Genomic DNA, 12,590 nt, shown 5'->3' with positions numbered 1-12,590 from the left:
TCACCATGACCACCCCTCTCAATGACCCCACTGGACAGAGGGGCTGCTCGGGACAGAGGGGCAGCTCGGGACAGAGGTGAAGCAGCTGCTCGGGACAGAGGGACAACTGCTCGGGACAGAGGGGTAGCTGCTCGGGACAGAGGGGCGATAGCAGCTCGGGACAGAGGGGCGATAGCAGCTCGGGACAGAGGGGCGGCAGCTGCTCGGGACAGAGGGGCAGCTGCTCGGGACAGAGGGACAGCTGCTCGGGACAGAGGGACAGCTGCTCGGGACAGAGGGACAGCTGCTCGGGACAGAGGGACAGCTGCTCGGGACAGAGGGGCGGCAGCAGCTTGGGACAGAGGGGCGACAGCTGCTCTGGACAGAGGGGCAGCTGCTCGGGCGGCCCCTGGCTGACTGACGGCACTGGCGGCCCCTGGCTTACTGGCGGCCCCTGGCTGACTGGCGGCACTGGCGGCCCCTGGCTTACTGGCAGCCCCTGGCTTACTGGCGGCACTGGCGGCCCCTGGCTGACTGGCGGCACTGGCGGCCCCTGGCTGACTGGCGGCACTGGCGGCCCCTGGCTGACTGGCGGCACTGGCGGCCCCTGGCTGACGGGCGGCACTGGCGGCCCCTGGCTGACGGGCGGCACTGGCGGCCCCTGGCTGACGGGCGGCACTGGCGGCCCCTGGCGGCCCCTGGCTGACGGGCGGCACTGGCGGCTCCTGGCAGACGGGCGGCACTGGCGGCTCCTGGCAGACGGGCGGCACTGGCGGCTCCTGGCAGACGGGCGGCACTGGCGGCCCCTGGCTGACTGGCGGCACTGGCGGCCCCTGGCTGACTGGCGGCACTGGCGGCTCCTGGCAGACGGGCGGCACTGGCGGCGCTGGGCAGACGGGCGGCACTGGCGGCGCTGGGCAGACGGGCGGCGCTGGCGCCGCTGGGCAGACGGGCGGCGTTGGCGGCGCTGGGCAGACGGGAGGCTCAGCTGGCGCTGGGCAGATGGGAAGCTCAGCTGGCGCTGGGCAGACGGGAAGCTCAGCTGGCGCTGGGCAGACGGGAAGCTCCGGCAACGCTGGAGAAGAGGAAGGCCCTGGTAGCGCCGGAGAGGCGGGAGACTCCGGCAGCGGCGCCGGACAGGCGGGAGGCTCCGGCAGAGGCGCCGGACAGGCGGGAGGCTCCGGCAGAGGCGCCGGACAGGCGGGAGGCTCCGGCAGCGGCGCCGGAAAGGCGGGAGGCTCCGGCAGAGGCGCCGGACAGGCGGGAGGCTCCGGCAGAGGCGCCGGACAGGCGGGAGGCTCCGGCAGAGGCGCCGGACAGGCGGGAGGCTCCGGCCGCGCCGGACAGGCGGGAGGCTCTGGCAGCGGCGCCGGACAGGCGAGAGGCTCCGGCAGAGGCGCCGGACAGGCGGGAGGCTCTGGCAGCGGCGCCGGACAGGCGAGAGGCTCCGGCAGCGGCGCCGGACAGGCGAGAGGCTCCGGCAGAGGCGCCGGACAGGCGAGAGGCTCCGGCAGCGCTGGAGAGGAGGATGCCCCTGTAAGGATGGGCCGGAGAGACAGCCTGGTACGGGGGGCTGCCACCGGAGGGCTGGTGCGTGGAGGTGGTGACGGATAGACCGGACCGTGAAGGCGTACTGGAGATCTTGTGGGCAGGGCTGGCACCAACCGCCCTGGCTGGATCTTCACCCTAGCCCGGCAGATGTGGGGAGCTGGGATGTAGCGCACCGGGCTAAGCACGCGTACTGGGGACACCGTGCGCACAACTGCATAACACGGTGCCTGACCAGCACCACGCCCGCCACAGTTAGCACTGCTAGGAGCACTGTAGTGCTGAGATGGCACAGGACGTGCAAGGCTAGGGAGATGCACAGGAGGCCTGGTGCGTGAGGCTGGCACAGTCTTCACCAGACCCCTCGCTCGTACCTCAGGATGAGTATGGAGAGCTGACCCCGGTGCCATTAAATCCCTGACACGCTCCGTCGGGCGAATGTCGTGCCTCATGCACCAAACCAGCAAGTCCCTCATATCACTCTCCTCCAATTTCCCCATTAACTCCTTCACAGTCTCTGCTTCGCTCACCTCCAACACCAGCTCTGGTTCTGAGCTCCTCCTTGGCTCCTCACGATAAACGGGGGGAGTTGGCTCAGGTCTGACTCCTGACTCTGCCACACTCCCCCTGTGCCCCCCCCCCCAAGACATTTTTGGGGCTGACTCTCGGGCTTCCGTCCGCGCCGCCGTGCTTGCTTCTCAGAATGCCGCCTCTCTGCTTTTGCTGCCTCCAGCTCGGCCTTGGGGCGGCAATATTCTCCTGGCTTAGCCCAGGGTCCTCTCCCGTCGAGGATTTCCTCCCATGTCCAGAATTCCTTACTACGTATCTCCTGCTGCCGCTGTTGCTTCTCCTGCTGCTCCTGCCTGTTGACACGCTGCTTGGTCCTGTTGTGGTGGGTGATTCTGTAAGGGCGTTCGTCTGTAGGAGGAAGAGAAGCGGACCAAAGCGCAGCGTGGTGGTTATTCATGTTTTAATAAATCACTACACATGAACAAACTAACAAAAACAAGAAATGTGAAAACGCAAAACAGTCCTATCCTGTGACACCAAACACAGTGACAGGAACAATCACCCACCAACACACAGTGAAACCCAGGCTACCTAAGTATGATTCTCAATCAGAGACAACTAATGACACCTGCCTCTGATTGAGAACCATACTAGGCCGAAAACATAGAAATGCCCCAAAACATAGAAAAACAAACATAGACTGCCCACCCAACTCACGCCCTGACCATACTAAATAAATACAAAACAACAGAAATAGAGGTCAGAACGTGACAGCAAGTGCATCGGTGATGTTGTACCCACTGTGACTATTAAAACTTTCCCTAACCATGGATTGAAGGCAACATTTGTGCAAAACTGAAAGCGCGAACTACCGCTTTTAATCATGGCAAGGCAACCGGAAACATGACCAAATACAAACAGTGTAGCTATTCCCTCCGCAATGCAATCAAACAAGCAAAGCATCAGTATAGAGACAAAATAGAGTCACAATTCAATGGCTAAAGCATGTGACGTATGTGGCATGGTCTACAATCAATCACGGATTACAAAAAGAAAACCAGCCCCATCGTGGACATCGACATCTTGCTCCTAGACAAATTAAACAACTTCTTTGCTCGCTTTGAGGACAATACAGTTCCACTGACACGGCCCACTACCAAAGCCTGTGGGCTCTCCTTCACCATGCCCAACGTGAGTAAAACATTTAAATGTGTTAACCCTCGCAAGGCTGCCGGCCCAGACGGCATCCCTAGCCACGTCCTCAGAGCATGCACAGACCAGCTGGCTGGTGTGTTTACGGACATATTCAATCAATCCCTATCCCAGTCTGCTATGCCCACATGCTTCAAGATGGCCACCATTGTTCCTGTTCCCAAGAAAGCCAAGATAACGGAAATAAATGACTAAATGCCCCGTAGCACTCACTTCTGTCATCATGAAGTGCTTTGAGAGACTAGTCAAGGATCATATCACCTCCACCCTACCTGATACCCTAGACCCACTCCAATTTGCTTACCGCCCCAATAGGTCCACAGATGACTCAATTGCCATCACACTGCACACTGCCCTATCCCATCTGGACAAGAGGAATACCTATGTAAGATTGCTGTTCATTGACTACAGCTCAGCATTTAACACCATAGTACCCTCCAAACTCGTCATTAAGCTTGAGACCCTGGGTCTCGACCCCGCCATGTGCAACTGGGTCCTGGACCTTCTGACGGCCTGCCCCTAGGTGGTGAGGGTAGGAAACAACATCTCTACCCCGCTGATCCTCAAAATTGGGCCCCACAAGGGTGCATTCTCAGCCCTCTCCTGTACTCTCTGTTCACCCATGGCTGCGTGGACATGCACGCCTCCAACTCAATCACCAAGTTTGCAGACGACACTACACTGGTAGGCTTGATTACCAACAAAGACAAGACAGCCTACAGGGAGGAGGTGAGGGCCCTCGGAGTGTGGTGTTAGGAAAATAACCTCTCACTCAACGTCAACAAAACAAAGAAGATGATTGTGGACTTCAGGAAACAGCATCGACGGGACAGTAGTGGAGAAGGTGGAACGTTTTAAGTTCCTCGGCATACACATCACGGACAAACTGAAATGGTCCACATGCACAGACAGCATTGTGAAGAAGGCACAGCAGCGCCTCTTCAACCTCAGGAGGCTGAAGAAATATGGCCTGTCACCAAAAACACTCACACACTTTTACAAATGCACAACCGAGAGCATCCTGTTGGGCTGTATCACCGCCTGGTACGGCAACTGCTCCACCCACAACCGCAAGGCTCTCCAGAGCGTAGTGCGGTCTGCACAATGCATCACCGGGGGCAAACTACCTGCCCTCCAGGACACCTAGAGCACCCGATGTCACAGGAAGACCAAAATATCATCAAGGACAACAATCACTCAAGCCACTGCCTGTTCACCCCGCTATCAGTACAGGTGCATCAAAGCTGGGACCGAAAGACTGAAAAAGAGCATCTATCTCAAGGCTATCAGACTGTTTAACAGTCTAACATAGAGTGGCTGCTGCCAACATACAGACTCAAATCTCTGTTTGATTTAATAAATGGATTTAATAAAGGTATCGCTAGTCACTTTAAATAACGTCACTTTAATAATGTCTACATATTCTACATTATCCATCCCATATGTATATACTGTTTTCTATACCATTTACTGCATCTTGCCTATGCTGCACAGCCATTACTCATCCATATATTTATATGTACATATTCTTATTCGTCCCTTTACATTTGTGTGTATAAGGTAGTTGTTGTGAATTTGTTAGATTACTTGTTAGATATTACTGCACTGTCGGAACTAGAAGCAAAAGCATGTCGCTACTCTCGCATTAACATCTGTTAACCATGTGAATGTGACCAATAAAATTGGATTTGATTTATTTACAAGTTAATGGTGAGCTAATTACAGAAAATAGGTTATGGTTTGGAGTGTGACTAAATAAAAGCAGGTTATTCTACCAGATCCTTTTTGAATTTGGACACTGTCATTTTGGCCTAACTATCCTATTTTGACTCTTTGGCAGGTATCCTAATTTGAATTTGGTGCAGGTCATGTTGTTCTTCACATTAGTGTCTCTGGTAAACACACACTATATCAAAAGTTAATGTTCCATAAGGCATTTCTGCCCAAAAATGCATTTGTACCCTTTTTCAGAGTCAAGGTAAACACTGAAGTAATTAAAATAAAATGTATGCACGGAGAATGTAAGTCGCTTTGGATAAATGTAATTATTGCTCACCTTTGAATTGTACTTGTGACCCTGTCACTATTTTTGTATGGGGTGGCAGGTAGCCTAGTAAGTTTTGGGCCAGTAACCGAGAGGTCACTGGTTACAATCCCAGGTCCGTCAAGGTAGAAAGAAAATCTGCCTTCTGCACTTGAGCAAGGCAGTTAATCCCTGACAACAACTGCTCACCGTGCATGGATGTTGATTAAGGCAGCCCCCTGCACCTCTCTGATTCAGAAGACGGTTGAATGCATTCAGTTTTGCAACTGACTAGGTATCCTCTTACAGTACCTCCTGATTTATTCTCTTTGTTATTTTAAAAGGATAGAAAATTCTGCCTCCCTATTCCTCACTGAAATTAATTGGGCACAAAGACTTGTGCCTATTCATGCCTTTGTGGTGTGTGTGCTTGTGTGTTTGTGCATGCGTGCGTGCTTGCGTGTGTCTATATGTGTACCTCGTGCGGTATATTGTTGTTACGCACACGTGTGTACATACCTGTGTGTGTGTGTGTGTGTGTGTTCCCGCAGTGTGTGCACCTACAGTGTGTGCGTGTGAGTCAGCGTTGATGTGTCTCGAGCCCCATGCTCTGTGAACGGAGGGTCAACTGGTGGGAGGAGGGAGCGAGTGTTCTCATTGACAACAGAACAAGGAGCAGGTTGACAGCTCTATATATATATACTCCCGTTCATCTTTTACTTTGAATAACTAAGCAGAGAGAGGAGAGAAGATGAGACTTTATCACTGAGCCAGTACACCACTGAGTACTTCTGGATGTCAGCCGAAATACTACCACAGAAGGAAACTAGATAGTAATGACGTAGCCCAGACTTAATTTAGACTCAGTTATTCTGTCCTGTGAGGCTGTCTGTGTAGAGCACGTGGATCGGCAGACCCCTCCTGTCCGTATGTGGATATACATTCAGTTAACAGATGGATGGAGGATGGTTAATAATGCATTCATGTGGAGGAGAAGAGAAATGTGAGGTAGTCGTTTCGAGGTCACTTACAATGTGTCTGACCCTTTAGACAGGTTCCCATGAACATTAGACAGGCCTAGGGCAGTACACTGGATGAAATAATGCAGCTGATGCTATCATTTCTTCATAGAATTCATAATATCCACTGTAATAATATACACAATGTCATCTCTGCATGTGTCGTGTCATTCCATGAAAACATTCCCGACCACCACGCCTCTGGTTGACTGGTCTGGGATCAGCGCATGCTTTTGCATTTGCATGCCTTCCCTTAAAAAGGGTACCGTCTGGTTGGGGTTAGTAGCACCCCGATCTGACCTTAGATCTGCTGGCATTGACCTTGCAGGTTCTCGCCTTGCTGTACTTTCACACCTCTGTGCGATCCTTAGAATGATTTTAGAATGACCTTGGGACCCACAGTACTACTTGATAACGATTAGGTCCGATTTGTCTTTGAATCAGTTTTGCCGCGTACTCCTCCTCCCTCTTTTTTTCTCTCCCTCCCTTTCTTGATGTTACTTTAGTTGTATTTATTTAAGTTGTTAATGTTCTCTTTCTCTCTCTGCCCTCCTCTTGCTCCCCCTTCCTTCTAACTCTCTCTCTCTCTCTCTCTCTCTTCCTCTGTTGTAGTAGGCTGTGTTGAGTTACAACAATGCTTTAGTGGTTGCTGATGTAATGTCTGTATTTTATTTAGCCTTTGTTTCGTCTCTGCGTTGTTTTTCTGTCTGTGTTGTGGTGAGCGCTCCCCTAACCTCAGTTCATTGTGTTGTGGCACCACGGCAGTCCAGGATGACGCTGCTCCAGGTACCCAGGAGTACATTATGTTGCGGCAGGATTCCATCCACTCATCGGCGGATTTAAGGAGTAAGGGGTCCCCATTTCGTGCTAAGTGTCACGAAATCTTCTGCTGCCCGCTGAAGCAAGTCGTCAACAAAGAGAGCTCAGAGCCCGAAGGTTTGTCCGCACCCCCTCCTTGTTTTTTAACTGATGCTTATTTTTTGGCTTTTCCTCCTCTCTTTCTCTCTCTCATATTCTGTCTGAACTGATAGTTCTCCTCCCCTCAAAGTTTCCGTTCATTTACATCCCATTTTTGGAAAGCATCTGGCCTGTGCGGGCTCTCACTCATAGTGTGTGTGTATGATTGTGAGTATCTTATGCTTGCCTGTGGCGCACAGCCCACCAAACATCCTCCAACCACCCATAGGCCCCTGCTACAGCCAACATAAAGGAATATTAAAACCACTGAAAGGGGTCATGGAATGATGCAGCTGCTGTTCACCGTACTGGAGCCTCTTGGCTTCATGGAATAAGAATCTTGCAGCTCGTCATGCTACAACCTCATGACTCCTCTACTGTATAGGACATCCATATTAGGTTGATATTAAGATGATGCCAGTATATTATTGGCTTGCTGCCCACCCATTAAGCAACTGTCCGTCTCCCCCCATGCTCCCCTGGCTTTTAGTCTTGCTGGCTTTAGCCCTGTCCCTCTCTATCTCCTTCTCCCCCATCGCTCCTTCCGCCTCCTCCTTTCTCTACCTGCCTTTCTCCTCTTCCGTCCTCCCCCCCTCTCTCTCTCTACCGTTCTCTCCCCTCCCCCTCTCTCCCCTCCCCCACTCTCCTCTCTCTCTCTCTCCCCTCCCTAACTCTCCTCTCCCCCACTCTCCTCTCTCTCTCTACCCCGCTCCCTGGCGCTTGCAGATGCATGATGCTTTGGTTAGTCTGTGTATGGTCATGCTCATTGGGGAGAGGGGAAGACACCGCACGGTAACGTTAGGTCTAAGCACCTGCATGCTGATACATTGCACATGTATGTTAGGTACCAGGGGTTGATTGTTCCATCTATTGCCTGAGGCTTGTGCATCTTCATCAGTAGAGTACTAAGATTGCAAAGATGAAGGTACCTTCCTTTTCAGACTTCCAGGCAACTCGGTAAGACATGTGATTCGCTGTGGGTTATAGTACATTTGCAGTGTAAGCTGGTTTGTCGTGTGGTCTCAGCTACATGATCTATGTAATCTATAATCTATGATTATCAGGTAACAATCACCTGTTGAATCAGATGTGTGGGCTGTTCTTGAACGTAGTGTACGTAGTGTACATTCTCTCAACCAGCTTTTCCAACAGTCTTGAAGGAGTTCCCACATATGCTGAGCACTTGTTGGCTGCTTTTCCTTCAATCTGCAGTCCAACTCATCCCAAACTATCTCCATTGGGTTGAGGTCGGGTGATTGTGGAGGCCAGTTCATCTGATGTAGAAGACACAGTGGCAAGAAAAAAGTATGTGAACCCTTTGGAATGACCTGGATTTCTGCATGAATTGGTCCTAATATGTGATCTGATCTTCTAAGTCACAACAATAGACAATAGACAAACATGTTGCGGTTAAACTATTAACACACAAACTAATGTATTTTTCTTGTCTATATTGAATACATCATTTAAACGTTCACAGTGTAAGTTGGAAAAAGTATTTGAAGGAGTATTTGAACCCCTTGGCTAATGACATCTCCAGAAGCTAATTGGAGTCAGGAGTCAGCTAACCTGGAATACAATCATTGAGATGAGATTGGAGATGTTGGTTAAAGTTGCCCTGCCCTATAAAAAACACTCACAAAATGTGAGTTTGCTATTCAGAAGAAGCAGTGCCTGATGTGAACCATACCTCGAACAAAATAGATCTCAGAAGACCTAAGATTAAGAATTGTTGACATGCATAAAGCTGGAAAGGGTTACAAAAGTATCTCTAAAAGCCTTGATGTTCATCAGTCCACATAAATGGAGAAAGCTCAGCGTTATTGGTACTCTCCCTAGAAGTGGCCATCCTAGGGAGCACAGTGCAGAATGCTCAATGAGGTTAAGAAGAATCCTAGAGTGTCAGCTAAAGACTTACAGAAATCTCTGGAACATGGTAACATCTCTGTTGACGAGTCTACGATACGTAAAACACTAAACAAGAATGGTGTTCATGGGAGGACACCACGGAAGAAGACACTGCTGTCCAAAAAAACATTGCTGCACTTCTGAAGTTCGCAAAAGAGCACCTGGATGTTCCACAGTGCTACTGGCAAAATATTCTGTGGACAGATGAAACTAAAGTTGTGTTGTTTGGTTGAGGTTATTTCAGCCAGTTATTAAATCCAAAGGTTCACATACTTTTCCCACCCTAAACTGTCAATGTTTACACAGTGTTCAATAAAGACATGAAAACATATAATTGTTTGTGTTATTAGTTTAAAGCACACTGTGTCTATATATTGTTGTGACTTAGATGAAGATCAGATCAAATTTCATGAACAATTTTTGCAGAAATCCAGGTAATTCAAAATGGTCACATACTTTTCTCGCCACTGTATCTGGTACAACAGAATAACTATTTAAGAGCTAAGGGGTCTTTGAGTGATTATTGTTCCAAATAGAACCATCACCCTTATCAAAGCACCCTTGAAGAACGCTCTGTTGTAACTCAGTGTGTAGTGTTGCCAGTGGTACAAGAACAGGGTCTGTCCTTCAGAGAGATGAGAAAATCAATATAAAGTAGGATCACTGTATGCTGCCTGTGAAGACTGAACTCGTATAAAGGCTTAGTGACAAAGACCATGTTTTATAATCAAGCTTTAGTCAAATGGAATGTTTTGTAGCCGGTGGTGGAAAAAAATGACTCAATTCTCATACTTCAGTAAAAGTCAAGATATAGAAAATGACATAAGTGAAAGTCACCCAGTAAAATAGTACTTGAGTAACTATACTTAAGTATCAAAGTAAATTTAGTTGTTAAAATATACAGTGGGGCCAAAAAGTATTTAGTCAGCCACCAATTGTGCAAGTTCTCCCACTTAAAAAGATGAGAGAGACCTGTAATTTTCATCATAGTTACACTTCAACTATGACAGACAAAATGAGAAAAAAAATCCAGAAAATCACATTGTAGGATTTTTAATGAATTTATTTGCAAATTATGGTGGAAAATAAGTATTTGTTTATCTCAATACTTTGTTATATACCCTTTGTTGGCAATGACAGAGGTCAAACGTTTTCTGTAAGTCTTCACAAGGTTTTCACACACTGATGCTGGTATTTTGGCCCATTCCTCCATGCAGATCTCCTCTAGAGCAGTGATGTTTTGGGGCTGTTGCTGGGCAACACAGACTTTCAACTCCCTCCAAAGATTTTATATGGGGTTCAGATCTGGAGACTGGCTAGGCCACTCCAGGACCTTGAAATGCTTCTTACGAAGCCACTCCTTCGTTGCCCGGGCGGTGTGTTTGGGATCATTGTCATGCTGAAAGACCCAGCCACGTTTCATCTTCAATGCCCTTGCTGATGGAAGGAGGTTTTCACTCAAAATCTTACGATACATGCCCCAATCATTTCCTTTACACGGATCAGTCGTCCTGGTCCCTTTGCAGAAAAAAAGCCCCAAAGCATGATGTTTCCACCCCCATGCTTCACAGTAGGTATGGTGTTCTTTGGATGCAACTCAGCATTCTTTGTCCTCCAAACACGACGAGTTGAGTTTTTACCAAAAAGTTATATTTTGGTTTCATCTGACCATATGACATTCTCCCAATCTTCTTCTGGATCATCCAAATGCTCTCTAGCAAACTTCAGACGGGCCTGGACATGTACTGGCTTAAGCAGGGGGACACGTCTGGCACTGCAGGATTTGAGTCCCTGGCGGCGTAGTGTGTTACTGACGGTAGGCTTTGTTACTTTGGTCCCAGCTCTCTGCAGGTCATTCACTAGGTCCCCCCGTGTGGTTCTGGGATTTTTGCTCACCGTTCTTGTGATCATTTTGACCCCACGGGGTGAGATCTTGCGTGGAGCCCCAGGCCGAGGGAGATTATCAGTGGTCTTGTATGTCTTCCATTTCCTAATAATTGCTCCCACAGTTGATTTCTTCAAACCAAGCTGCTTACCTACTGCAGATTCAGTCTTCCCAGCCTGGTGCAGGTCTACAATTTTGTTTCTGGTGTCCTTTGACAGCTCTTTGGTCTTGGCCATAGTGGAGTTTGGAGTGTGACTGTTTGAGGTTGTGGACAGGTGTCTTTTATACTGATAACAGGTTCAAACAGGTTCCATTAATACAGGTAATGAGTGGAGGACAGAGAAGCCTCTTAAAGAAGAAGTTACAGGTCTGTGAGAGCCAGAATTCTTGCTTGTTTGTAGGTGACCAAATACTTTTTTTCCACCATCATTTGCAAATAAATTCATTAAAAGTCCTACAATGTGATTTCCTGGATTTTTTTTTCTAATTTTGTCTGTCATAGTTGAAGTGTACCTATGATGAAAATTACAGGCCTCTCATCTTTTTAAGTGGGAGAACTTGCACAATTGGTGGCTGACTAAATACTTTTTTGCCCCACTATGTGTTCGTGTTTACATCAGACATAATGTATATGTGTTTATGTGTTTACATCAGACATAATGTATATGTGATTGTGTTTACATCAGAGATAATGTATATGTGTTTACATCAGACATAATGTATATGTGTTTACATCAGACATAATGTATAAGTGTTTGTGTTTACATCCGACATAATGTATATGTGTTTGTGTTTACATCAGACATAATCTATGTGTTTACATCAGACATAATGTATATGTGTTTGTGTTTACATCAGACATAATGTATATGTGTTTATGTGTTTACATCAGACATAATGTATGTGTGTTTATGTGTTTACATCAGACATAATGTATATGTGTTTGTGTTTACATCAGACATAATGTATATGTGTTTATGTGTTTACATCAGACATAATGTATGTGTGTTTATGTGTTTACATCAGACATAATGTATATGTGTTTGTGTTTACATCAGACATAATGTATATGTGTTTATGTGTTTACATCAGACATAATGTATGCGTGTTTATGTGTTTACATCAGACATAATGTATATGTGTTTACATCAGACATAATGTATATGTGTTTATGTGTTTACATCAGGCATAATGTATATGTGTTTATGTGTTTACATCAGACATAATGTATATGTGTTTATGTGTTTACATCAGACATAATGTATATGTGTTTGTGTTTACATCAGACATAATGTATATGTGTTTATGTGTTTACATCAGACATAATGTATATGTGTTTATGTGTTTACATCAGACATAATGTATATGTGTTTATGTGTTTACATCAGACATAATGTATATGTGTTTGTGTTTACATCAGACATAATGTATATGTGTTTATGTGTTTACATCAGACATAATGTATGTGTGTTTATGTGTTTACATCAGACATAATGTATATGTGTTTGTGTTTACATCAGACATAATGTATGTGTGTTTATGTGTTTAC

General features: G+C 47.6%; 1 protein-coding gene across 5 annotated transcripts in view; it reads left to right on the top strand.

Moving 5' to 3' along the window:
* Positions 1-12,590, top strand: part of fgf13a (fibroblast growth factor 13a) — a 218,285-nt gene that overhangs the window by 118,003 nt on the left and 87,692 nt on the right. For 3 of the 5 annotated variants that reach the window (XM_021583849.3, XM_021583850.3, XM_021583848.3), the window contains exon 3: positions 7,057-7,227. The exons of the other annotated variants lie outside the window; for them this stretch is intronic. In XM_021583849.3, coding sequence (XP_021439524.1) covers positions 7,057-7,227 — 171 coding nt within the window. The remainder of the gene's footprint in view (positions 1-7,056; positions 7,228-12,590) is intronic. 5 annotated transcript variants of the gene reach the window in all.

The sequence above is a fragment of the Oncorhynchus mykiss genome, chromosome 25 (genome assembly GCF_057628025.1).
Source record: "Oncorhynchus mykiss isolate SJ-2025 chromosome 25, ASM5762802v1, whole genome shotgun sequence".
Classification (NCBI taxonomy): Eukaryota; Metazoa; Chordata; class Actinopteri; order Salmoniformes; family Salmonidae; genus Oncorhynchus; species Oncorhynchus mykiss.
This window is presented reverse-complemented; position numbering and strand designations above follow the sequence as displayed.